This window comes from Desmodus rotundus, chromosome 5 (assembly GCF_022682495.2).
Source record: "Desmodus rotundus isolate HL8 chromosome 5, HLdesRot8A.1, whole genome shotgun sequence".
Taxonomy (NCBI): domain Eukaryota; kingdom Metazoa; phylum Chordata; class Mammalia; order Chiroptera; family Phyllostomidae; genus Desmodus; species Desmodus rotundus.
In genome coordinates, this window is record NC_071391.1 from 4,512,840 (window position 1) to 4,539,714 (window position 26,875).

The 26,875-nt window shown below is 53.5% G+C and overlaps 1 protein-coding gene and 1 pseudogene across 4 annotated transcripts in view; both read left to right on the forward strand.

The window, feature by feature from the left end:
• SPTBN2 (spectrin beta, non-erythrocytic 2) overlaps positions 1–17,378 on the forward strand; it is a 34,970-nt gene extending 17,592 nt beyond the window's left edge. For 3 of the 4 annotated variants that reach the window (XM_053924553.2, XM_053924554.2, XM_053924552.1), the window contains 26 exons: positions 186–344; positions 650–952; positions 2,047–2,200; positions 2,445–3,315; positions 4,569–4,706; positions 4,963–5,719; positions 6,135–6,337; positions 6,680–6,770; positions 7,012–7,158; positions 8,427–8,690; positions 9,281–9,505; positions 9,797–9,886; positions 10,243–10,503; positions 10,589–10,719; positions 10,928–11,132; positions 11,621–11,995; positions 12,625–12,869; positions 12,966–13,104; positions 13,368–13,452; positions 13,718–13,914; positions 14,236–14,378; positions 14,470–14,545; positions 14,896–15,116; positions 15,415–15,588; positions 16,150–16,192; positions 16,517–17,378. In XM_053924553.2, coding sequence (XP_053780528.1) covers positions 186–344; positions 650–952; positions 2,047–2,200; positions 2,445–3,315; positions 4,569–4,706; positions 4,963–5,719; positions 6,135–6,337; positions 6,680–6,770; positions 7,012–7,158; positions 8,427–8,690; positions 9,281–9,505; positions 9,797–9,886; positions 10,243–10,503; positions 10,589–10,719; positions 10,928–11,132; positions 11,621–11,995; positions 12,625–12,869; positions 12,966–13,104; positions 13,368–13,452; positions 13,718–13,914; positions 14,236–14,378; positions 14,470–14,545; positions 14,896–15,116; positions 15,415–15,588; positions 16,150–16,192; positions 16,517–16,750 — 5,931 coding nt within the window. In that variant the 3' untranslated portion in view covers positions 16,751–17,378. The remainder of the gene's footprint in view (positions 1–185; positions 345–649; positions 953–2,046; positions 2,201–2,444; positions 3,316–4,568; positions 4,707–4,962; positions 5,720–6,134; positions 6,338–6,679; positions 6,771–7,011; positions 7,159–8,426; positions 8,691–9,280; positions 9,506–9,796; positions 9,887–10,242; positions 10,504–10,588; positions 10,720–10,927; positions 11,133–11,620; positions 11,996–12,624; positions 12,870–12,965; positions 13,105–13,367; positions 13,453–13,717; positions 13,915–14,235; positions 14,379–14,469; positions 14,546–14,895; positions 15,117–15,414; positions 15,589–16,149; positions 16,193–16,516) is intronic. The other variant, XM_053924555.1, reaches the window with a different exon arrangement.
• A 4,794-nt stretch (positions 17,379–22,172) lies between these two features.
• LOC128781120 (RNA-binding protein 4B pseudogene) lies at positions 22,173–26,821 on the forward strand (annotated as a pseudogene).
• Positions 26,822–26,875: the final 54 nt, after the last annotated feature.

Genomic DNA, 26,875 nt, shown 5'->3' on the forward strand with positions numbered 1-26,875 from the left:
TCACATGCCCCCCCAGCCCAGTTCCTCACTCGTCCTGCCAGGCCAGGCGTCTAACTGAGTGCATTCCACAGACCCACTGGACCGAGCTTCCCCGAGAGGCCCCTGTGCTCCTACCCCCGTGGCCCCTCCCACCCTGGCTTCCGGAACCCTGGCCCTTTAGCACTGGTCCTGTCCCCACCCCACAGGCCTGGGAGCGGCTGGAGAAAGCCGAGCATGAACGCGAGCTGGCCCTGCGCACCGAGCTGATCCGCCAGGAGAAGCTGGAGCAGCTGGCCGCCCGCTTCGACCGCAAGGCCGCCATGCGGGAGACATGGCTGAGCGAGAACCAGCGCCTCGTGTCCCAGGTAGGCTCTTGGCCTGTCCAGACTGGTGGAGAGTGATGGATAAGAATCCACCCCACTGCAACATGGGGAGCTAATGAAATGAGAAATCCATCACACATATAAAAAGATCAAGAACCCCAGGAACCAGGGGCCAGTGTCTTGAATAGCAGAAAGGGTTGGTGAGACAGGACCAGGTGGGCTAGGGAGGAAACCGAGAGCATGCGGTTGGCATCTTGCAGCAGAAGTGCTGCAGAGGGCAGTGGGGAGAGCAAAGGGGGTGCCCCTGAGCTCCCGGCCTCCCCTCCCCTCCCCACCCCCTGCCCCAGGACAACTTTGGGCTGGAGCTGGCAGCCGTGGAGGCAGCGGTGCGGAAGCACGAAGCCATTGAGACAGACATCGTGGCCTACAGCGGCCGGGTGCAGGCTGTGGACGCGGTGGCCGCTGAGCTGGCTGCCGAGCGCTACCACGACATCAAGCGCATCGCGGCACGGCAGCACAACGTGGCGCGGCTCTGGGACTTCTTGCGGCAGATGGTGGCTGCCCGGCGGGAGCGGCTGCTCATCAACCTGGAGCTGCAGAAGGTGTTTCAGGACTTACTCTACCTCATGGACTGGATGGAAGAGATGAAGGTACCAACAGGGCATGTGTGGTGGGGTTTGGGGGATCGGGATTGTGGGGGCATGACAGGGTACAGTCGTCACTTGCTTGGCGGGTCTTTGGAGCAGGGCCCTGTTCCTGGCTCAGATGAACAAAGCAAACCAGCCCCGGTCCTCTTGGGTTCACGTTCCAATGGGAGGTGACTGATGAGAAAACCACGGACCCTCCAACAAACAGGATAGCAGATGGATGTGGAACCCGTGAGGGCAGCAGAACAGGGCTGTGCCATGGAGTGGTCTGCAAGGCCTCGCTGAGGAAGTGCCGTTGAAGCTGAGCACAGAGTCACACGAGGAGCCGGCATGGGGAGAGCTGAGGAGAGGGCACTGCAGGAAGAAGGAACAGCTATGCAAAGGCCCAGGCCTGGGCAGGGTGGCTTGTTAGCATGAGGGGGACCAGTGGGACCACGAGGACGGGGAACAGCAAGCAGCAGAGTGAGGTGAGGGAGGCGGCTGCCAGCTCATTTAGGGCCTTGCAGGCCTGGTGGAGCAGTGTGGATTTTATTCAGAGTAACATGGAGTCTCAAAAACTATCAGAAGTTTTGAAAACGGGAGAGGCACTTTGACTACTGTGAAGGAGGGCTGTGGGCAGCCAGAGCGGGAGCCCCGAGCCTGGTTAGAGGCTGTTGCGGGGACGTAGGCAACAGATGGGGATAAGGATGGGTCTGGAGAGGCGCTGAAGATCGCTGGGGTGCAGCGGCCCGAGCCGTGACAATAGGAGTGACGTTAGGAGGCGATGATTCTGGGGCCCAGAAAATGAGTCAGAGTGGAGTTTCTGGGAGCAGGATTTAGAAAGATGGTCATTTCACAGGAAGGGGGTTGAGTACAAAGAGGCCAGGGTGCCGGACAGAACTGGGGTGTCACTGTGTGTGTGAGGGAGGACTGACAGGCAGGAGCAGGTGTGCTCACCTGGGTGTGACACCCGGAGCCACCCAGAGAGGTAGGGAGGTGTGGTTGGTCCAGGAAAAGGAGTGTGAGGTTAGCACAGGTAGGCGGCGGGGCTGAAAGAGGTCTGGTGGGAGGAATGGGAGGCCCTCAGACAGGCAGCAACATGCGCATGCGCCTGGCAGGGCCGGCTGCAGTCCCAGGACCTGGGCAAGCACCTGGCTGGAGTGGAGGACCTGCTGCAGCTACACAAGCTGGTGGAAGCCGACATCACCGTGCAGGCTGAGAGGGTGCGGGCTGTCAGTGCGTCTGCCCTGCGCTTCTGTGACCCAGGGAAAGGTGAGAGCGGGGGAAGGAACTAGAAAAGGGAGGGGCTGGGAAGGAGAACATGAAGAGCTGGAACATTAAGAGCAAGACTGGGAAAGCTGGGGGACAGGAAGGATGATGGGAGGGTGGTGGGTGACAGACTAGGGAGGGAGGCCTAAGAGAGTAGGGGGGCGGCATCTGTAACCAGGAGGAGTGTGGGAGCGGCAGGCAGGAGGGCAGGGTTACAGCTCTGGACCCCGCACCCTGACTTTTTCAGAGTACAAACCATGCGACCCACAGCTGGTGTCCGAGCGGGTGGCCACCCTGGAGCAGAGCTACCAGGCGCTGTGCAAGTTGGCAGCAACCAGGCGTGCTCGGCTGGAGGAGTCCCGGCGACTCTGGCGTTTCCTCTGGGAAGTGGGCGAGGCGGAGGCCTGGGTGCGGGAGCAGCAGCACCTGCTGGCCTCCGCAGAAACTGGCCGGGACCTGACTGGCGTCCTCCGCCTGCTCAACAAGCACACGGCCCTGCGAGATGAGATGAGCGGCCGGCTGGGGCCCCTGAAACTCACGCTGGAGCAGGGCCAGCAGTTAGTGGCCGAGGGCCACCCTGGGGCAGGCCAGGCGGCCGCCCGGGCAGCCGAGCTCCAGGCGCAGTGGGAGCGGCTGGAGGCTCTGGCAGAGGAGCGCGCCCAGAAGCTCGCCCAGGCCGCCAGCCTCTACCAGTTCCAGGCCGACGCCAACGACATGGAGGCCTGGCTGGTGGACGCGCTGCGCCTGGTGTCCAGCCCCGAGCTGGGGCACGATGAGTTCTCCACGCAGGCCCTGGCCCGACAGCACCGGGCCCTGGAGGAGGAGATCCGAGGCCACCGGCCAACCCTGGATGCCCTGAGGGAACAGGCTGCGGCCCTGCCTACGGCGCTGAGCCGCACACCGGAGGTACAGGGCCGGGTGCCCACCCTGGAGCGTCACTACGAGGAGCTGCGGGCCCGGGCGGGCGAGAGAGCGCGGGCCCTGGAGGCCGCCCTGGCACGCTACACCATGCTTAGCGAGGCCGGGGCCTGCGGGCTGTGGGTGGAGGAGAAGGAGCAGTGGCTCAACGGGCTCGCCCTGCCAGAGCGCCTGGAGGACCTGGAGGTGGTGCAGCAAAGGTAGGCCCCGCCCCACCCCGCAGCTCCCTCTGGGACGCCTGGTGGAGTTGGCATGAGGCATGAGGGACTGCAGGTCCTGCCCTGAATGCCTGCACTGGCTACATCCCTTTGAGTCTTTTTTTTCCTGTTTTAATGAAAAATGCTAAACATACTCCAAAGTAGAAAATGTTATGCCACAAACTCCTACATACCCACCATCCGGGGTCAGTAATTGTCAGTATCTTGCTCTATTTGATTTTCTTTTTTGAAAGCAAACCTCCGATGTTATCATTTCATCCCTACATTCTCCAGATGCCGTCCTTTAAGAAATATGAGGAAGTATTCTTAAATATAGTAAATTATTTTTTAATTGTGTACGTGGACTTGAAATAGCTCAGGCTTTCATGTTATAAACCTTTTAGACAGAGACACCAACTGACCCCTCAAGAAGTAGCTTTATTTACAGAATAATCTTAAAAGTCACCTAGGAAGGATATGCTTCTTGTAGAACCACAATACCATTATCACACAGAACAAAACTAGCAACTGCTTACGATCACCTACCATACAGTCTGTAGTCAGATTTCCTGGTGGTTTTAAAAATAGCAATAAAATACTATTTTTTTTTAGTTTTCAAGATAGCCTATGACAGGGATCAGCAGGCCAAGACAGCCTGCAGCCTGTTTTTGTCAATAAAGCTTTATTGGAACAGAGCCACACTCATTCTTTTATGTATCGCCCCGTGGCTGCTTATGCACCAAGAGACCAGAGCTGAACACTTGTGACAAAGACCCTGTGGCCCACGGAGCCTGAAATACTCACTACGTGGCCCTTTACAGAAAACGTTTGCAGACTCTGATCTGTGAGAATGTAAAATGTCCCTGGGAGAAGTCATGCTTCGCATCTTTATCACTTAAATATTTTTGGTTATCAGTTCACTTTGAACACGTTATTAGTAGGTCGGCGGGTAAGGGGTGAGGCCCGGAGGAATAAGGGAGGTTCTGATAAAGGGTGGGGCACTGTGCCAGGATTAGTTAACTTTGCAGCTGTTGCTGACCTTTAACTTTCACATCTTTTTGAGCAACTCTAGAGATGATAGTTTTTCTGCTCGTTCAGAGTGAGTTAGGGGCTCCCCCTTGACTTGCAGTTACTATGAGCCTTGTCGCGAGAGGGGCAGGGACTGCTATAAATAAGCTTCATGTTGATGGAGAGGAGTTCTTGGGAGCATCCAGGAAGGTTGGCCGGTGCATTACCCGGCTCTGCCACCTCCTCAGGTTCGAGACCCTGGAACCCGAGATGAACGCCCTCGCAGCACGAATCACTGCCGTGAATGACATTGCGGAGCAGTTGCTGAAGGCCAACCCCCCGGGCAAGGACAGCATTGTCAGCACCCAGAAGCAGCTCAACCACAGGTGGCTGGGGAGGGCTGGAAGGGAGTTCTGTGGGGCATGGGATGGAGGCAGGAAAATGAGGTGGGAAGGTGGTCTGGAAGATGCTGGGGGTCAAGGTCATGTGAAGAGGCTGGGGCCTGGACAGGGAGACAAGAGGATGGAGCGGGTGGTAGAATACACCAAGGGAGAGAGATGCAGGGAGAGAGCTTCTAGATGTAACTGGACGGGGCAGGGAAGCTGAGCCACTCCAGACTTCAGACCCACCCTCTGCTTTCAGGTGGCAGCAGTTCCGGTCCCTGGCAGATGGCAAGAAGGCAGCTCTGATGTCAGCCCTAAGCATCCAGAACTACCACCTAGAGTGCACGGAGACCCAGGCCTGGATGAGAGAAAAGACCAAGGTCATCGAGTCCACCCAGGGCCTGGGCAATGACCTGGCTGGGGTGCTGGCGCTGCAGCGTAAGCTGGCCGGCACCGAGCGGGACCTGGAGGCCATTGCCGCCCGAGTTGGTGAACTGACTCAAGAGGCCAATGCCCTGGCCGCCGGCCACCCTGCCCAAGCCCCTGCCATCAATGCCCGGCTTGGAGAGGTGCAGACTGGCTGGGAGGACCTCAGGGCCACCATGCGACGTCGAGAGGAGTCGCTGGGTGAGGCGCGGCGGCTGCAGGACTTCCTGCGCAGCTTGGATGACTTCCAGGCGTGGCTGGGTCGCACGCAGACCGCTGTGGCCTCTGAAGAAGGGCCGGCCACTCTGCCTGAGGCAGAGGCTCTCCTGGCCCAACACGCTGCCCTGCGGGGAGAGGTGGAGCGGGCCCAGAGCGAGTACAGCCGGCTGCGGGCCCTGGGTGAGGAGGTGACCCGGGACCAGGCCGATCCCCAGTGCCTCTTCCTAAGGCAGCGCCTCGAAGCCCTGGGAACCGGCTGGGAGGAGCTGGGCCGCATGTGGGAGAGCCGGCAGGGCCGCCTGGCCCAGGCCCACGGCTTCCAGGGGTTCCTGCGGGATGCTCGACAGGCTGAGGGCGTGCTCAGCAGCCAGGTGAGAGCCCAGGGCACAGAGTCAGGAAGAGGAGGGAAGGAGGGAGAGGGGGGATATAAGGGAGAGGGGTGGGTGGGAGGGAAATGGCCACCGGTGGAGTAGTTGAGAAAATGGGATGGGCAGTAAGAACCTACGGGAGAAAAAACAGATGGGAATGTGACTTACCAAACCGACATAAACTGGCTTGTTGCATAATTCTTAAAGAAACTGGATCAATAGCTAGAAATCAGACAGAATGGGATTTGGACTGTCCAGGGGTCTCCAGCCCGGCTCCCTTGTAACTTTCTGAGACTCAGCAGAATCTCCACCATCTTCAGAGCTGGACGGTGCACCCCCTCCCTCCCTGATTGTCCTCCACATCCGAGAGCTGAATTCTGTTTCGGGGAGTGAGCTCACTACCTCCCCTCCCCCACAGGAATACGTCTTGTCTCACACGGAGATGCCAGGGACGCTTCAGGCTGCCGATGCCACCATCAAAAAACTGGAAGACTTCGTGAGCACCATGGACGCCAACGGGGAACGGATCCGCGGGCTCCTGGAGGCCGGGCGCCAGCTGGTGTCCGAGGGCAACGTGCACGCCGAGAAGATCCGAGAGAAGGCGGACTCCATTGAGAGAAGGTACAATGAGGGTGGCAGGCCAGTAACGGGCTGAGAGGAAGTGACAACGGGGTGGCCTCCAAAGTGGAGAACTCGGTGGTCAGACTGGCGGGTGGGCTGGGGGCTGACAAAAGTAGAGGAGGAAGAGCCCAGGGGTCAGGGAGGGACTAAGCCATGGGCTGGGGAGTTCTGCCTCCCTCACACGGGGTCAAAGTGAGGTCTACCACGGTAGCTCAAAGCTCAGCCTAGGATCCCTGAGTTGCTGTATCGAGCACCTAAAAGGCTCTGTCCCCATCAGAGGGGGACTGGAGGCATCCAGGTTAGAGGGCTATACAAGAGTTTCACAAGGGGCTGTCATTACAGACACAGGAAGAATCAGGAAGCAGTGCAGCAGCTTCTGGGGCGCCTTCGGGAGAACCGAGAGCAACAGCATTTCCTACAAGATTGTCATGAGGTGAGGCGCAGTCCCCCCTTGTACCCTCCGACAATCCCTTGCCATCCCTTTCCCACAATACCCTGGCTCTTGGAGCCTAGAATGAGTCCACTGCAGTGTCCCCTGAGCACGTGACCCCTTCATGGCTTCTTCCCACACCCCCCACTGCTCCCGGCTCTCCTTCCCCCACTTTATGCCCCGTTCTTCCCTCTGTTGGCAATGCACTTGGCCTTTCTCCGTCCCCACTGTCTGCTTGGTCCAGCTGAAACTCTGGATTGATGAGAAGATGCTGACGGCCCAGGACGTGTCCTATGACGAGGCCCGCAACCTGCACACAAAGTGGCAGAAGCACCAGGCGTTCATGGCTGAGCTGGCTGCCAATAAGGACTGGCTGGACAAGGTGGACAAGGTACGCGGCGCAACAGGAGCAGCAAGAGGGGAATCCTTGTGGCCTCCTCAGGGCAGGGTCCCAGCCACAGTGCAGGGGAGGACCCAAGCCCCGGCATATGGCTCTTCCAGGGTTGGAGGTCAGGGGGCCTCCCATGCCAAACCTCCAAGGTGGAAGATTATAGCCTGAGGAACAAGCATTCTAGGTCTATGCCTGGGTGGGACAGTGACTCCAGGACTGTAAGAAAATAAGAATTAGTAAGGAGCCGAACTATGGCTTTGGGTCGGCACAAGAGCTATTCCTGGGTCCAGGGCAGGATGACCTTCTCCCGGGGCTAAGTCCATCTCAGAGCACAGAATGCATGAAGGAGGGAAAAGCCTGGGCTGGGTCACGAAAAGCCCTGGTCACCACATAAGGACTGTGTGCGAAAGTGTGGATCATGCTGAAGGTTTGTGAAGCCACCCGAGCAGTGCTAGACCCTGACAGTCTTCATCCTAGCAGCCATGTGTCTTGGTTTGTATTTCCCTGGAAGCAGCCCCTGAAACAGGGCTGCCTGCGCAGGCCACTCAAACGGGAGGTAACCCCAGGAAACAGCGGTAGGGCAGTGGGGAGCTGAGACGGAGCAGGGAAGGTAGTCAGTAAAGGGTCCACGGCCCTCCCAGGTACCCCAGTGGACAACCGGAGCTCAGTCCTGATGGGGCGCCGTAGGAGATGAGCGTGCGCCCGAGCTATCGCACCAAAGCACAGAAATGCTATTTATTTGTCCACCAATTCCCTGTCTGTCACCGGCTCTGGGGGCAATAACTCTGGCACTCCCAGCCTGCCTTGCATGCAGGTCAAGGGACCATGCTTTCCCCTACCTCCCCAGAAACAAAAGTCCTTCAGCAGAAAGGCTGGGAGCAAGGAGACAGGAGAGACTCACTTGCCGTAGGTCAGGGTTGGGGGGGAGGAGCTGAGAAACATGAAATGATAACAAATAGTACAAAACCATATGCAGTGTAACACTAGAAACTGCAAGCACTAGGGAACTCAAAATAGAGATCGCAGTGGCTTCTTAGATGAAGTGAGATCCGAGCTGCACCTCCAAGGGGCACTAGGGTTTGATCAGCACCAAGGCAGGGAGGAAGTTCAGAGGGGGTTGAAACCTTGAAGAAGAGCATGTGAAGGACAACACACAGGAACTGGGAATTATTGCCCACACTCAGGTCTCTCCCCCGCTTTAGGTCCCAGTCTGCAAAGGTCAGTGGCATCTAATTCTAACATGTACCCTTCTTTGTCCCACCACCCAGGAAGGGCGGGAGCTGAGTCTCCAGAAGCCGGAGCTGAAAGCCCTGGTGTCGGAGAAGCTGCAGGACCTGCATACACGCTGGGACGAGCTGGAGACCACCACCCAGGCCAAGGCCCGCAGCCTCTTTGATGCCAACCGGGCTGAGCTGTTTGCCCAGAGCTGCTCCGCCCTGGAGAGCTGGCTGGTGAGCCTGCAGGCCCAGCTGCACTCTGACGACTACGGCAAGGACCTCACCAGTGTCAACATTCTGCTCAAGAAGCAGCAGGTGCGCAGGGCCTTTGGTGCGAGTGGGGAACAGAAGACAGGAGGAAGGAGCCTGTAGGTATTGAGATTTGGGGAGGTCATTCTCAGACCACCCCACGGCTGGGTTTTAGACCTTGTTAGAGAGCCACTGGGTCTCCTGCACATCATGGGCAGTTTTGCTGTAGGAGCTATAAGAAAATCACCCTGGAACCATAAGTAGAGGCCCCTTCCTCTCTTGGGCTTTGTGGTGTCCCTCCATCGCCCTCTACTGACAAGGCCTAGCATTGCACCGCCTGGCAAAGGAGAATTGTGTACCGCATCCAGTTCCGATGTCTCAAAACAAGGAAAGATGGGTTTGAAACTGAGGTGGATTTGGGACTGAGAGGCAATAAACTGCTACCTGGCACAGTTACCCAGTCCCCCTTCCCTGGACTCTTATGTAGATTAAAGTTTGAGAGCCACCGAGCAGGCCATGAGGAGATACTCTCCTGGGGTGAGCCCGGGGTAAGCCCGGGTAAGAAGTCATGATTGGTTTGGTGTTGACTAGGGTCCCCTCTGAGTCTGGTGGTGGAAGCGCAGTGATAACACCTCCCTCCTCCTCCGGGCTGGCAGATGCTGGAACGGGAGATGGCCGTGCGGGAGAAGGAGGTGGAGGCGATCCAGGCCCAGGCAAAAGCCCTGGCCCAGGAAGACCAGGGTGCAGGGGAGGTGGAGAGGACCTCGAGGGCTGTGGAGGAGAAGTTCAGAGCCCTGTACCAGCCCATGAGGGAGCGCTGCCGGCGCCTGCAGGCCTCCCGAGAGCAGCACCAGTTCCACCGGGACGTGGAGGACGAGATCGTAAGCCACCAGGATCGGGGCTGGGGTGGTCGTCCCCATGGCAACCTGCTCTCTGCCTTGTGCTGGGGAGATGCCAGTAGTGTGTTCTCTTCCTTTTGACACTGAAAGTCAACCCTCCAGGGACACTTGCAGATGCCCTCTAGGTCCCTTTACACTAGACGCAGAGGCGACCCTGCCCTACACAAACACCAGGAGCCCCGGCACACCTCCCCCCACCTCTCCCCACTCTCCAACCCCCAGCTGTCACTTTGTCCTCTAGACCTCCCCTCACCCTCCACCCTTCTCGTTCAGTTGTGGGTGACAGAGCGCCTTCCCATGGCAAGCTCCAGGGAACACGGCAAGGACCTGCCCAGCGTCCAGCTCCTCATGAAGAAAAACCAGGTGAGACAGAGGCTAAAGGCAAAAGCGAAGGCCCCAAGGGCTTCCTCAGACATGGAAGTTAGTTTTTTCTTAAGACCTGGGTTTCTCTCCCCTCTCCCACCCCCAACCCCACTCGAGGCTGTGTGTACAATCCTAGCCTTCAGTGGTTGGCCTCTCCTCGTGCAGGAGGGCGGGTTCCCTCAGTAGAAGGTCATGGGGATTGAAGTAACTTTACCATCACATCCTTTGCCGGAAGGGGGGGGAACTGCGAGGATTCAGGAAGGGAAGCAAGAGCATGAGGGGGCTTGATGTTGGGTAGGTGTAAGGGGGTCCCTGAGCAAGCCTTTCAGCGTTTCCACTTCTGCTGCTGGGGACAGACCCTACAGAAGGAGATACAGGGCCATGAGCCACGGATCGCAGACCTAACAGAGCGGCAGCGTGCCCTGGGTGCGGCCGCGGCAGGCCCTGAGCTGGCTGAGCTACAGGAAATGTGGAAACGCCTGGGCCACGAGCTGGAGCTTCGAGGGCAGAGACTCGAGGAGGCCCTGCGGGCCCAGCAGTTCTACCGCGACGCCGCCGAGGCGGAGGCCTGGATGGGCGAGCAAGAGTTGCACATGATGGGCCAGGAGAAAGCCAAGGTGAGAGGGCAGAGGCCGGGCTGTGTACCTGCTGCGTTCCTCCCTGTGACCCCCAGTGCCTGATGCCCCCTGTCCCCTCCACCAGGATGAGCTGAGCGCCCAGGCCGAGGTGAAGAAGCATCAGGTATTGGAGCAAGCCCTGGCCGACTACGCCCAAACCATCCACCAGCTGGCAGCCAGCAGCCAAGACATGATTGACCACGACCACCCGGAGAGGTGAGCACAGTGGCGTCAAGGGGGCCCGGCCCCTGGGGGAGGAGCTCATGGAGCCTTCGCACGCCGTGCGCATAGAACCATCTAGCAAGGTGGAGAAGCAGGGACTTGGCAAGCAGTTAGGTGGCCAAGAGCAACAGGACTCCATGGGACAGGCTAGGCATCAGAGCTGTGTATCCTAAGGCCCGCGCCGCTCCCCCTCCGCCCATAGCACGCGGATATCGATCCGCCAAGCCCAGGTGGACAAGCTATACGCCAGCCTGAAGGAGCTGGCCGGGGAGCGGCGGGAGCGCCTGCAGGAGCACCTGAGGCTGTGCCAGCTGCGTCGTGAGCTGGATGACCTGGAGCAGTGGATCCAGGAGCGGGAGGTGGTGGCGGCCTCCCACGAGCTGGGCCAGGACTACGAGCACGTGACGGTGAGTGTTGGGGGGACACCAGCTGCAGATCAGCTCTTGGAAGAGTAGAGGGCCCACTGGGAGACTGGGGCCTTGTCCTGTGCAGAGCACCAAGGGGCGGGGCGAAGACCAGGCTATCCTCCCAGGTCTTCCACTTAAGTGGAAGAATTGTGCAGAAAGGAGGTCATGGCGCTGTGTATAGACTTGGGCAAAAAGGAAATTACCAATTGCTCTTTTCCAACAGAACTTGGTAGCACAGGGTATCCCAGTTTGTAGGCTAAAGGTTCCAAGTGCCCCTGCTGCCTTTGCTGGGGGCCGGGGTGTTTGTCAAATCCACGGTCACGGGGAACCAATTACATCTGATCATGAACTTAGCCCAGCTGGAGAAACCTATTTTGGCCCAAGTGGCCCAGGGAGAGACGTGAGTTCTCAGTTTGGGGTGAGAGGACTCGCCCCCCGATCGGCGGGGACGTTGTCAGAGTTGTCTGCGCACCTGTTTCCTCCACCAGATGCTCCGGGACAAGTTCCGAGAGTTCTCCCGGGACACAAGCACCATCGGTCAGGAGCGCGTGGATAGTGCCAATGCGCTGGCCAACGGGCTCATCACTGGGGGCCACGCTGCCCGGGCCACGGTGGCTGAGTGGAAGGACAGTCTCAATGAGGCCTGGGCTGACCTGCTCGAGCTGCTGGACACCCGGGGTCAGGTGCTGGCAGCTGCGCACGAGCTGCAGCGCTTCCTGCACGGGGCCCGCCAGGCGCTGGCGCGGGTGCAGCAAAAGCAGCAGCAGCTCCCCGAGGGGACCGGCCGAGACCTCAATGCGGCCGAGGCCCTGCAGCGCCGGCACTGCGCCTTCGAGCACGACATCCAGGCTCTGAGCGCCCAGGTCTGACTCAAGCACGTGAGGTCGGGGCTGGCTTGGAAGGGACTTCGTGGGAAATGGGCTGGGGCTGGGCATCCTCTGGAAGGCCACTTAGGGATAAGGTAGAATTGCTCCAGGTAAACATCTCTGGCCAGGGACATCTCGCCACCTTATCCACACCTTTATGACAAGCCTCCTTGAGGGCCCGTGACATTGTCATATGGTCCTTGCAAAGGCAAGAGTATTTTTCATGTTGTACTGAGAGCAGTCCCACACAAGTCCAGCATATATCCTTCCTGCAACCATTTAAACCCTGTCAGACCCCACCCAAGTCCCTTTTTCAGGTTGCAAATCTTATTCTTGCGGTATTTGAGGTCCCTCACATGCTGGACAGGCCTCTAAAAGCCCAACTGGCTAGTAGACCTTTTAAAGGGCTGCCCCCAGGCTAAGCCCAGGCTCCCAGATGGGACCCAACAGGTCAGAGTGTGACAAGGCTTACCCTGGGCACCAGCCGTCACCTTTCCCAGCCCTCGCCCTCTGTTCCTTCTCTGCTCGTGTGGCTGGTAAAACCAGAGAGCAGAGCCCAGGACGGGGAGAGACCGCGGCTCCTCGGAGTCTCCAGCTCTGCCTGACTCTGACCTGGGGCCCTGCAGGTCCAGCAGGTACAGGACGATGGCCACCGGCTCCAGAAGGCCTACGCCGGGGACAAGGCTGAGGAGATCGGCCGCCACATGCAGGCTGTGGCTGAGGCCTGGTCCCAGCTGCAGGGAAGCTCTACTGCCCGCCGCCAGCTGCTGCTGGACACCACAGACAAGTTCCGCTTCTTTGTGGCTGTCCGGGAGCTGATGCTGTGGATGGACGGGGTGAACTTGCAGATGGATGCCCAGGAGCGGCCCCGGTGAGGCCCACAGTGCCTGTGGCCTCCAGGGGTGGTGAGCTGGCAGCTGGGATGGGGTTGTGGCAGTAGAGTGTGATGTGGTCTCTGTGTCCCCAGGGACGTGTCCTCCGCAGACCTGGTTATCAAGAACCACCAGGGCATCAAAGCAGAGATAGAGGCCAGGGCCGACCGCTTCTCCTCCTGCATCGACATGGGGCAGGGGCTGCTTGCCAGGAACCACTATGCAGCTGAGGAGGTGGGCCAGGCCTGGGCACAGCCCGGGTCATCCTGGTGGCCTTAATGCTGAGTCTTCTTTCGAGTCTTTCTGCTTCCTCTCATGCTTTCTTTGTAGAAACCTTCCACTCTCTCTCCCCCAGTGCTGTTCAGGGATTTCCCATCCCATCTTCCCCCCAGGACTGTCTGCCTCTTGAAATCAGAAACCACTGGTTCCCCTGTGTGAGTCCTCCAGGGACCCGGAAGAGCCCAGCTGGGTGCTAACTCGCATCTCTGCCCCCCCAGATCTCGGAGAAGCTGTCTCAGCTGCAGGCACGGCGCCAGGAGACAGCGGACAAATGGCAGGAGAAGATGGACTGGCTCCAGCTTGGTGAGCCACTCTGGGGACCAGGAAACTGGCTCAGGGCACCAGGCCCTGTGAGGAGGGGCTGGGCATCTCATTCCCTGTAGTTTCTAGAGTAAGACCTGGGCGTGGAATTCAAGGCACCCACCCTTGGCACTGCCTGGCTCTGCCCTCTGCCCCTGCTTTGGGGCAGTAGCTTTCTCTGTGTCACTGTTCTTGAAGTGCTGTGGCTACAGCGCTCTGCAGGTGCCCACTTTGACCCGCCATCTTCCTCCGATCCCCCCCCCTGCAGTTTTGGAGGTGCTCGTGTTTGGGAGAGATGCGGGTATGGCAGAGGCCTGGCTGTGCAGCCAAGAGCCACTGGTGCGAAGCGCTGAGCTGGGCTGCACAGTGGATGAAGTCGAGAGCCTCATCAAGCGGCATGAGGCATTCCAGAAGTCAGCAGTGGCCTGGGAGGAGCGTTTCAGTGCGCTGGAGAAGCTCACTGCGGTGAGGGCCACGGGCCCCCTGGAATACCCCCACCCCCATCCCGCTGCCCCAAGTCTGTGCTCTCTCCTGCTGGCAGAAGACAGGTCCTCTCCTCCCCCTGTACCAGCATCTCCCAGATGTGAGCCGAGAGTGCCAGGCTGACACTACGGCTTTAGGAGCCGTCAGTTCCCCTGGGTGACGCTAAGCGAGACCATCTCCCCGGTTGCTTCTAATGCCTACCTTCTTTTGGAATATTTTCCATTGTATCATCAAACCAGAGCTGAGACTCCTGGTCCTCTTAAATGAGACCTTCTATGCCCTGACCTCAGACTTTTTTGGCAGCTGGAGGAGCAGGAGAAGGAGCGGAAAAGAAAGAGGGAGGAGGAGGAACGGAGGAAACAGCCCCCTGCTCCAGAGCCCACAGCCAGTCTTCCCGAAGAGGTCCTGGTGGATGGCCGGACAGCTCCCAATGCTTCCCGGGACAGGTGACAGCTGGGATGCTTGGGGAGGTGGGTGGGGCTGAACCTAAGCTATCCAAGGACTTACATCGTTCTGTGTCACCTTCTGCCATTCCAGAAGCCACCCCCAGCCACCAGCATCTACACAGCCCGCCAGCATTAATGGAGTCTGCACAGATGGAGAGTCTCCACCGGTGAGCCCGCCGCCCCATGTGCCCCATCAGAATCGCAGGCCCCCCCCCGCCCCCCGCCACGCCGCACATCATCTTACAGCTCTTGTCCTTGTGACCCCTGTTGGGACAACAGAGACTTGGGCAGGGCAGCTTCCCCGAGCAGCCTGTGAGTTCCTCCTGGAGGTTGTGGGTGTTGATATCTGCAAGGCAGAGACGGGTATGAGCTGGGTGGTGGGGACACTGGGGACCGGAGAGGGCAGAGACCCAAAGGAAACTTGGGGGCGGAAGGCCCAGCTCTTGGACTTCAGGCTGCATGACATCCAGGCTAGGTATCTGCCACCTCATCCTCTGACACACTGTTTTCCCCACAGGGCCCCGGCACAGGGGACGAGGCCAACGGGCCACAGGAAGACAGGCAGACCCGGACACAGGGCTCAGCCCCTCCTATCATGCCCCAGAGCAGGTCATCCGAGTCAGCCCGGGTTGCCACCTTGCCCCCTCGAGGCCCAGAGCTCTCCGCCCAGGAACAGATGGAGGGGATGCTGTGCCGCAAGCAGGAGATGGAGGCCTTTGGCAAGAAGGCAGCCAACAGGTACCGGGGCTGGCCACACAGCGCCTGCCTTCTCCTGTCACTGGCTTCTGAGGAAGCTAGCCTGGAACCTCTTCCTGGAGGGAGGGGGGGGACTGCAGGAGGAGTATGCTCTAGGAGGGGTAACAGGGTAGAGCTCAGGAGCAGAGTGGGGCCTCGGGTGAAGGCCATGTGGAGATGACAGGCCCGAGGACAGGAGAGGAAGTCCTATAACACCCATGGTCTTCCCAGAGTGACCAGCCCCACAAAAGCTGGTCAGTTGGCCTCTCTGGCCTCATCACCTGCACCACGTCCCTCCCAGGTCCTGGCAGAATGTGTACTGCGTCCTGCGGCGCGGGAGCCTCGGCTTTTACAAGGATGCGAAGGCAGCCAGTGCGGGAGTGCCATACCACGGGGAAGTGCCTGTCAGCCTGGCCAGGGCTCAGGGCAGTGTCGCCTTTGACTATCGGAAGCGCAAACACGTCTTCAAGCTGGGGTAGGAACACAGCCGTGCCCTCAGGACAGGAGAGGGTGGTCAGAGCGATACAAGGTGAAGGGTAGCCATGGGTTATGGCCAGAAGGAATAGAGAGCTACAGAGTCAGGGACATTTGGGGACAGAGATACAGGGAGGGGGCGGGCACAGATCCAGTTGTATTCTACACTAAGGGGTGCAGGAACTCCAGACTCAGGCCTGATGGCTGACGATGTCAAGCTGAAAAATTATCCTGGATGGGATATCTGAGGACAGGGTGCTGGCATTCCCTGCCTCCGGGGACTCCAGGGGCCTGCCCTGGCCTGACAGCAAGCAACCAGAGCTGGAGGCATGCCCTGGGATGGCAGTGAGCTCGCCCTGGTCCTCCGCAGCCAGTCCAGAAGGATTTGCCTCCACTGTCCTGGGAATCTGAAGAATGTGCAGGAAGTACAGGATCTGGCCCTGAGGCCCCAGCAGGCATGGTTTCCAGCCTGGTCTCAGGGTGGCAGCCGAACCCTCCCCAGCACTGATCGGGCCAGTCCAAATTCTCAGCTCTGCCCTGAGGTTTCTCTCTCTCCCAACAGCTTACAGGATGGAAAAGAATACTTATTCCAAGCCAAGGATGAGGTGAGCTGCCCTCTCTCCTCCCACATCCCTAGGGCTCCATTGCCATTCTTGGAGCCCTCCTCTTGCAGCTTCCCCTTTCTTCCTCTTCGCTCTTTTTCCTTAAGTGTCTCATTCTATAAAATCAGACAGCCCACCATCTGCCAGCTGGATGTTTGTGAAGGCCGCACCAAAACACGTTCCCTCTCTTAAGGGGTCTTTTCCTCCAATGAGATGAAGTAGTCAAATCGCTTTTCTGCCGCCTCCTCTTACACTTCCCTGCGGTCCACAGGCCGCTGGCTGCCTCAGCACAGTGACCTTAAAGCTGTGTTTCCATGCTCCCTGTAGGCAGAGATGAGCTCGTGGCTGCGGGTGGTGAATGCAGCCATTGCCGCTGCGTCCTCTGCCTCCGGAGAACCTGAAGAGCCAGCGGTGCCCAGTGCCACCCGGGGCATGACGCGGGCCATGACCATGCCCCCAGTGTCGCCAGTCGGGGCTGAGGGGCCTGTGGTACTTCGCGGCAAGGATGGCAGAGAACGAGAGCGAGAAAAACGCTTCAGCTTCTTCAAGAAGAATAAGTAGCTGGGGGCAAGACTCCTAGGCCAGCTCCCTCCCTCTGTTCAGGAAACTGCCAGGGACTGTCAACAGGGACCACCCTCTTGTCAGGACAACTGCCTGCTGCTAGGGTCTGTTGCCAAGGTCAGCCCATCACCAGGAACTGTCTGTGGGGACAAGCCAGTGTTCCCGAGGGCAGCCCTTCTCTTCTGCTATTTAACTCCAGACTGGTGGTGGGACCCAGGCAACCCCCAACTCCACTCCTCCCCCGTTTCCCTCCTTCCCCAGCCTTACACCTCTATCCCCACCACATTGCGGACAGTGCCGCACCCTCAGTATAGGCCACATGGGGAATGGCTGCCCCTGCCTCAGGGTCATTCTCCCACCACAGCTAGGGCACGCCGTCTGGTGCCTTGCCCCTGGGGACCAGCCAGGAACCTCTAAGAGCTGAAGCAGGACCTGGGGGCAAGATGGCCGGATGATGGAGTCAGAGACGCCGAAGCTCCCCCTGCCCCCCCTTCCTCATCCTCTGACTCAAGCGGCCACTCCATCTCCAGCGACTCTCAGTGGCGTCCAGGTGTGAGTTGTTCAGGGGCAACCACGGCCTTGATTGAGTCTGGCCGAGGAGGTGATTAAACAGCTCAGCTTCTCTTACTGCCTCTGAGTGTCTTTGCTTCCCCGACCACAAGCCTCTCTGCTGTGCCCTGTTTTTCCCTGTGGCTCTGGTCTCCGATGGGTCAAGTTTCCAGTCTGTCCCCAGCCTCCAAGCCCTTGGGGAACCACAGTATTTTGATAATGGCCTCTGGTTTGCTGAGTTGACCAATATCAAGCCTCTTTTTTGACCAAAGAAGTTCACCATGGGTCAGGATGATGTTAATGAGCAGATTAACGTCAAAAAGCAGTGAACAACTATTTCCCTGGTGTACAACTTTCTTCACTCATGAGTCTCAACTGTTTTCAAAAACTAAAGACAAAAAAAAAAAAAAAGGAAAGACTGACGAGCATGGCCACAACCTAGTCTCAGCCACTGCTCAGCCCGACAGCGGAGGGCAGAGCAGAAACGCGGTGCCCTGCCCAGTAGAGAGGGTCAAGGGCGTTCACCCAGGGATCAGATAGATGGCAGATTCCAAGTCCACTGACCAATAGAATGATGACACCCTGGGAAGCCACGAGGTACATCCTCCTTGTGTAATATACAAATACACACAGGAGAATATGCTAGATCTAATGAAGTATAAAAAAGGAATCTCCCTTGTCTCTGGCTTGGCAATTAGAGGTTTGAGGACAATGTGGCCTTGGTGGCTTTCTATAGGAAAAACTTTGCTCTTTCATTGTTTCCATTCCCACACAAACAACCGTTTCTTCTCGGGGCTCAGAGATGATCTTTCCAGGAAAGCAGCCCTATCTTTAGTGTTACTGGCCAAGGCCCTTGGCTGAGCCTGACTATCATCAGCCATGACAACGACAGGGTCAGGTGTATGCGGGCCCACGACCAGCGCAACACAGCCTCGGAATGGTCTCCAAACGGGAGATCTGGTAGACCAGATAGCCCACAAAATAATTACCCCTTTCTCTGAAGAAAAACAAGGATATATCCACAGGAAACATGTAGATAAAGGTAACTAGAACAATCTGTCATGGGACTGAATGGAAGAATACATCGACGCCACAATCTCTTTTTCTTCGGGTACAAATATAAATGTTCACTATTTGAAGGAAAAGTCACACATTGTAGAGTGTTCAGGGAATCTGGGTATTTACACGCCAGGATGGCAAGCATGGGGGCGGGGGGTGAATAATTGGAAATTTTAGGAGGAAATGTACATAGGTGCGAGAAATGAATGGAGAAATGATCATTCTAATGTGTAAAACAGCAGCCAGGCGAAGGAGCCGCAGAGTGCAACCAGTCGTGGGTGGAGGAGGCACGCAAATGCTGTTTGGGCGCCGCGTGCATGCACGTGGCAGCTGAAGCTCCCACAGTGCGCGCAGCCTGAAGGCTAGGACGTACAAGGGGATAAGCACAAGGTCAGGAAGTAAGTCTTGGGAGACACCGTCACACATTAAGTGGAACAAAAGTTCCAAGAAAGATGGCAGAATGGTATGGAGCAGGGAGGGACATGAGACAGGTTAGAGCCACAATAACGCAGGCACCAGTGGGGACAATAACATCAGTGGGGACATTTGGACAGACAAAAATGTCGATTAGAGAAAAATATGTTTGCATTCTTACCTAACAACGCCTCCAAGAGCAACGGCTGGGTTGGCACTGCCTGACACAGCCGCCGCGAGCCGTGGCCGAGGCGGACTGTGAGTGTGAAGTTGCTCACCGGACTTCAAAGGCTGAAGAGGGAAAACAGAATTTAAGATATTTCATTAAGAATTCTTATATTGATTATATGGTGAAATGATCTTTTAGTTATATTAGGTTTCAAAAGTATTAAAGTTCATACTACTTTGTAAACGTGTTTACTAGAACATTTTAAATTACATCTGTGGCTCACATATTTCTATTTGGAGCGGCACTGGTAAAAATGGACTACCTAAATGTGAAAGGTGAAAACATTAATGTTAATAGAAGAAAATGTAGGAGAATATATATGTGACTCAGGGGGTAGAAAAGGAAAACTTACACAAAACTTCAAAAGCAAAAACTTTAAAAATTGGTTAATTTGATTACATAAAACATAAGGACTTCTGTTCAATAAAGGATACCAAGGTAACAATTTGGTGGAATAAAAGAATATACTCGAAACCTATGAGATACTAATACATAGAATATATGAGAAAATCCTGCAAGTTGACAAGAAAATGGGCAAAAGATATGAATAGGAAATTCACAGAAAAGTAAACCCAAAACACCAAGTAATCAGAGAAATGCAAATTAAAGCAACCATTTATGTGTCACTTTATTATCAGATGGGCAGAAATTAAGAAACCGGATGATGTCAAACATTAGCACAGACGTTGACACACAGGGCCCCTCGTGCGCTCTGGGTGGGAGGGCACACGGTGCAGTTTTTCCGGACAAAAACCTAGCAATTTTACCGTGGGTTTGCTCTCCCCCAAATTCTCGCATGGACCCATTAGGGCATTCGGAATTAACATAAGGTTGTTAATTCCAACCTCGTTTACAACGGTGGGGGGTTGGAGGCAACCTGCTACCCCACACCCAGAGATGGATAGGTAAGATACAGTGGTTGTACGCTACAGACTATTTACTCAGTGGTCACATATGACACAACAACATAGCACTTAGTGAAAACGGAAACGGTGAAAAAAATTGTGTTGAGTTCTACAACACAATTTACATAAACATTTACATAAACTACAATAATTTACCTACAGCCACAATCAGTGGGCCTTGTTTAGATCCATATTAGAAGAAACCAACTGTAAAAAGACATTTGCAACAATCTGAGGGAAATTTGAAATATTAATATTAACAAAGAATACTATTAATCATACTAATAATAAATTATTAAATATCAATAATGGAAATGGTATTTAAGCATCCTGTACATACTACTAATAACATTAATTATAGTAACAATAATAAAATTAATAGTAAAAATAAATTATTTTTATAATAATAAAAAATAACACTGGATGTTCTAATTAGAGGCAAATCCTGAAGTTCTAATAAGAGAAATGACATTATGTCTGTGATTTGCTTTTAAAAACTTCAGCCCCTCCTCTCCAAAAAAAGTAGAGGGGATAGATAAAGTATGAGCGAAATGTTGATAATTGTTATTCTGGGTAAAAGGTCCACAGGAGTTCATCATAATATTCTCTATTTGTGCCTTTTTGAAATTTTTCACATAAAAACAGTTTTTAAATGGAAAAAGCAAATGTGTACTAAAAAGACATACCTTGCAAGAACACAAACAAAATAATACCCATCGAACTCATTAGAATGGTTGCCTGTGGGCGAAGGAGGGAGGAGATAAAAGGGAATAAATGAGAGTACGGAAATAGATGGGAGAAGGAAATAGAATGGTGCGGTCAGAGCTTTGGGAAGAAATAGTATAAAGACAGAGGGCAAAAGGTTGGTGAATGAGATGAAACTTTAAAAATGGTGAAAACTGTCCAAAGGACATTAGTTTTGGTGACCTCAGGAAATTCTGAGAATTGGAAAGGAGAACAGAACCCAAAACAGTGTATGAAGGTGGGTGACAGTAGGTTCAGACCCTCCTTTTGAGAAGTCAGAATGGTGAAGATGATTGAAATCTATTTCAGAAATGGGTGAGGAGGTCCCTACACGTGTTTTAAAAGTCTGACTGTAGAGAGAAACTGGAAATGACGGGGAGGAGAAGGGAAGGAGAGAGGTGGATAGAATTATGTGGGAAACAAGCATGAATGTTAAAATTGCAAGGATGGTGCCTCTTCTGAAAGAACTCAGTGAAAGAAACATATACAAGTAGCTGGGGAGGAAGAGGGCAGCCTCAGGAATTTGTGCCTGATGGTATCAGAAAAGATTCTAGGGAACCACCACAAGTGAGGAATGGAGATTGACAATCACCGAGGCATGCTCTACTCCCAGATAAACTTGGTCCATCAATCTTCATAAACGTCTATTCTTTGTTCGCCGGTGACAGTGAGTAATCCACTAAATAGTTTCCATTTTGCCACCAGGAGGTGCCCTTGGACCACAGCTAAATTTCGAACGCTAGAAAGTGCCCCGGGACTCACTATTGCCTAGTCCGGCAGCTTGGTGTGGACATGAAGACCTCGCCCCACACCCAAATCAAGGAACCTCTCTGGGCCTTTGCACCAAGCATTACTTTGGTGTGCTCACCACAGGCCAGGAACTGTGAAGGACACACAGTTGTTGGAGAGAGAAAACCAGCCCACGTACATACATGAGCAAACAGAACATGACTAAGGGTAGCCTGCATAGAATGCTTTGTAGAGCCACCCCAGCTCTGCCGTCTTTGGTTCTGTTTCATCACTAGTGAATAACATGTTTGTAATGAAAAATAATTTTTTAATTATGTTTAAAACGCTACAAAAAATGACTAGATTTGCTTAAAATGTGGCGCGTCTGTATTTCTAAAATGTCCCAAGCTGTACTAGAGGTTGGCCGGCCCGCTAAGAAAGCCCCTTTTTAGGGGACCCAGTGAGATAACCGTTTGTCATCAGCTGCCGGCCCCCACCCCCGCTTCTGCAAGCCCTTATAGCACCATCCATTGTGATGGCTAGTGACACCCCGGCCTTCTGATTTCACCAAGGCAATGGTTGCGTCCGGAGCTCTTGTGACGTACGAATTACGACCCCCCCTTCCAGGGTGCTGATTGGCTAGTCAGGGCTGAGGGCGGGCTGACCTCCGCTCCGCGGTGCCGTCACCAGCTGGCCACGCCCCCGAGTCGGGACGATTGGGAGCCGAACCTTAGGGCAGTTATTTACATGCAGCCGTGGGATTGGTCGTCCGGCCCGCAAGGGGAGGGGAGAGGTAGCGCGCACTCGCGCGTGCGTGAGTTGGCGCGCGAGAAAGGGCCGGGTCGCGCCGAGGCTCGAGCGGCTTTCGCCATTTTGTAGCGTTCTCTCTGACGCGGGAGCCGCCGCCACTGCCACCGCCGCTCGGAGGTAGGAGGGGGTCTTGTGGGTGTGTGGGGAGCCCGAGGCCGAGATGAAGTGGGCCAGGCCGGGTCTCAGCGGACGGAAGTGGCCCTGGGTTTGGGTTTCTTCTCTGGGGGAGGTCCGGGGAAGACAACGGCAGGAGGTGGGGCTGGGTCTCCAGAGGGGGCGGGGCAGGGGTCGGGTCGAGTCTTTGTTGGGGCGAAGAAGCTGGAGGTTGTGCTTCTGGGGTGGGTGTGGGGGGTTTCCGGATTGGGGCCAAGGGAACCTTTTTATTCTTAGAGTATTTTGAAAGGTGAATCCTCACGTAGGAGAGGTACACAGATTTCCCTCCAAAACCTTGTGACCAGGGACACTCAGGTAGATGTCTCTTGGCCCAGGCTTGGGCTCTTTTCTTTCCTGCCCCACAGAGAATATTTTAAGATGTAAAACAGCTAACCGTGCTACTTAAAGGCGCCTCATTTCATGGAGATGGTAGAGAATGCAGTACGTGCTGACCCCTAACCCCCCGTTTTCATGTCACAGCTCACACTACTCCTTCAGGACAAACCTTTCCTTCTGTATTGAGGAAAAAATAATGGACATCTGTGTGAAGGTCTCGAAGTTGCCAAGAACTTCAGTGGAAGAGTAAACCAAAGGCAATGCACTGAGATTGCCTGCTCCACCCCTAACTTTTGGAAATCTTCTTTCTTCTCTCCCAGGCTCTTGTCAGGATGGTGAAGCTGTTCATCGGAAACCTGCCGCGGGAGGCCACAGAGCAGGAGATTCGCTCACTCTTCGAGCAGTATGGCAAGGTGCTGGAATGTGACATCATTAAGAACTACGGCTTTGTGCACATAGAGGACAAGACGGCGGCAGAGGATGCCATTCGCAACCTGCACCACTACAAGCTGCACGGGGTGAACATCAATGTGGAAGCCAGCAAGAATAAGAGCAAAGCTTCAACCAAATTGCATGTGGGCAACATCAGTCCCACCTGTACCAACCAGGAGCTTCGGGCCAAGTTTGAGGAGTACGGTCCAGTCATCGAATGTGACATCGTCAAAGATTATGCCTTCGTACACATGGAACGGGCAGAGGATGCGGTGGAGGCCATCAGGGGCCTGGACAACACAGAGTTTCAAGGTGAACTGCTCTGGGGTCTGGGTGTCAGAACCGAGTAGGGTCTAGCTCAAGACATGGGCAAGCACACAGGACCATGAGGCCGGTAGGGTGGTGCCTGCCAGTCTGTTTTAGTTGGAAGTAATACATTGTATGTAACCACTCTTATGCACAATTACTTCCTTTCCAGACTTGCCAGGTCCTTTTTAGGTCGTCGACAACTGCATAGAATCACAAACTGTGGGTTTATTCTTCAGGCTTCGCTCACTTCAGTGCTGTTGGAAGTTTAAGCCGCATGGGCAAATGAGCACCTCATGGGAGAAGGGAGGATGGAAGTGGTGGCTTACTTGATGCTTTTGTTATGACCAGGAAGCCTTATGTTTGAGAGTTAAAATGTGTAGGATTTATACTCTTTACTACCGTGGGTTGTAGCGGGAAAGAGGTACCAAGACATACGGAGGAATCGCTGTGTTATAAATCCGGGTGGTGGATCTGGATTTGGGAGAGTATCTTTTGAATGTTCAAATTTGTTCAGCTCAAGCAGAGCCAAAATCCATGCCATGGACTAGATGTTCCTCAACTTATGATAGATCCATTGGAAGTTGAAAATATCATAAGTTGATACTAAAATGCATTTACTGCCTCACTGTAGGGTATCGTTTGTTTGCCCTCGTGATCATGTGGCTGACTAGGAGCTGTGGCCGGGGTGCCACTGTCCAGCATCATGAGAGTGTCGTAACGCATGCTGCTAACCCAGGAAAAGATCACAATCCTCAATACGGTTTCTACTGAATGCATATCGCTTTCACATCATCATAAAATGAAACCATCGTAAGTCAGGGACTGACTGACTGTATTCTGCTCCACCTGTTATTTAACTAAGGGAAAAGAAATTCTAAAACAATTTAGGTTGAATGCGAATGATGGTCCTGCTTCTAAAGAGATTCCAGTAAGATATTCTAGCAAATAACGTGTTATTTATACCAATAATAAAGGTACATATGTCGTCATTAATACCACAGGAGGTTGTCCAATGACTCTAGAAATGTGCTAATATGATATCCTCCAGCCACATGTAACTGTTAAATTGAAATTTTAAATAAGATTTAAAATTCAGCTTAATTGTACTGCACACATTGCAAGCACTCAGAAGGCATGAGGTGAATGGCAGCTGTATTAGTATGGAACATTTCCAGCGTCATAGAAAGTTCTGTTGGACAGCACTGTTTTACAAGGTTTTTGTTGACAGTATAATCCTGGACCAGAGATTTACAGCCACTTTTCAGGGCCATAAATCAACATCACTTTCTGAGTGCTAGTAAAAGGGTTGTTAAGAAGTACTTAAGGTCCTCTGCTAAACCTGGAAAACAGGGAGAAAAGAAATGGAAGAGGAAAATTGATTACAGACGGGTAAGAAAGTTTGCAAATAGTGGAGACTGCAGATAGTGCACCAGATGTCTGTGTTCACAGCCAGTGGTGCCCTGGCCTTTAGCTGCTTTTTAAACCTTGGGGCAAAAGTAGATGCTTGCTACTATTAACTACTCATATAACTTTGGACAAGTGTTTTAATCTCTCTGTGCTTATCTTCCCCACTTATAAAATAGAATTAGTGATCCCTGCGGTATTCTTGTTTATGTTTGTTTTTATTATCTTGTAAAGGTGTTGCACTTCAGACAGCTTTAAAAATATTTTCATTTGATAGGGGAGGGAATCATGAATGGACAGTGGAAGAGAGAAATGGCCGTTCTTGCTTGACAGGTAGTAAGCAAAGTGTAAAAAGAGTGCAGGTGGAGGTCAGGTACAAACTGCAGAGATACTCTAGTAGTGTCCTTATGCATGTCCTGTCCTTTTTCATATTCAGTTGAATAAAGGCACAGAGACAAATACTTTATGGTAATCAGTTAGTTGGGGAAAGTTGGTTTGGGAGGAGTGTGTGTGTTTTAATAAAGCAGGTTTAATTATTTTAGGAAGTGGATGTCTGAGTAACACATGACCCATAAGATTTTTTAAAATGTCATCATTGGAAAAGAAAAATCCTTTACTTGGTTTTCATGTTCTTAGCCTGACCCCTCTGGAGAAAGCACTCCACTCTGAGTTACGCACATAGCCATTTTTATAACCAGCTCTTTTTTCTCCAGAGGACAGGAGAAAGTTTAACATTAGATAACAAGTTGCAGTTTTACAGAAAATAACAATCTAGGTACCAATTCATCACATTTTTCATTAAAGCCTCTTCACCTATCTAATGAAGGTGGCTTCTTAAGAATGCCACTTTGGCATCTCTTGAACCTTTATGTGTTAATGGCTGGCATTTAGATCTCTGCCTTCTGCCTCCATTCTATGACTTCTGAAAGGACCTTGGTCTTTCAGGATCTCCTTTCTCTCCACAAGCAGCAGTGAATTGCACCCTTAATGAGTTAGCAAACAGTTTCCTTTGGAAGTGCTTAAGCCTTCCAAGTAACAGTTCAGGCAGCTGAATTGGAAACGATATGCAAGAGGTCAGGTGTGGCCTGTTTTTTCCCTTCAGTATGTAAACAAGCATTAAATTCAAGAACTATTGTATATCAGCTACATCCCTAGCCCTCTGGATCCTGGCATGTGATAGGAATTCAGCAATTAGGACCCCAAGTTGCCCACCTCAACATTTTAATATTCTTTTCTATTCCAGATTTCAGAAGAAAACACCTTTATTGGTCTAGTTTTATGGTAAATGTCAGCAGTGGATTTCAGTAACTTTTGAAGATCAAAGGAAATCTTTTAGGTTTTTGTTCTCTCCAAGTGTAGGAGAGTGGTAGAATTTAGTTTTCTGTTTTCTTTGCTCTGGTTCCTTAAGTTAATAGAGAAGCACAGGATGTTTCAATTACTATAAGAACTTCAGCGAATTTAAATTAAAAGCATAGTTACAATTTTGGGAAAGATTGTGTGGGGGAAAAAACTCATTTGTATTACAGATCTTTTAGTTCTAGATAAAAAGAATTTTACCTGAGTGTTTTTGATAGTTACTACAAGAGGTAGATTTTCCACAGATATTTATAAACCTAGAAGTTCCACTCTCTAAATAAAGCTGGGATAAAGATTGAACGTAGTAACAGAAACATCAGGGAAAAAAAATCAATGGGTTTTGTTTCTTTAAAAAAAAAAAAAATGCACCCAGAATCTATAAAAGCAAAGAGCAAGTTAAACTGAAACTTTTTCCTTCAAAATGTACTCCTAAGTCTCTGGATTGGCTGCTTTTTAGATTGGCATGGTTACTCTGACTTCAGAGCTGCAGCACAGTTTGTCACACAGGTTAATGTCACCTGGTGGTACACGGGTGAAAAACAAGTGAGTTGTAATCCTGCAGTCTAAATTATGGTGAAGTCTACATTTGCGATATAAACTGGGGCAAAAATCTGTGTTTCTGTTCTATGCATAGCTGGGATGTGGCCCTTAACTCTAAGAATTAGAGTAAGAGTTTTTAAATCTCTGAAAACAATG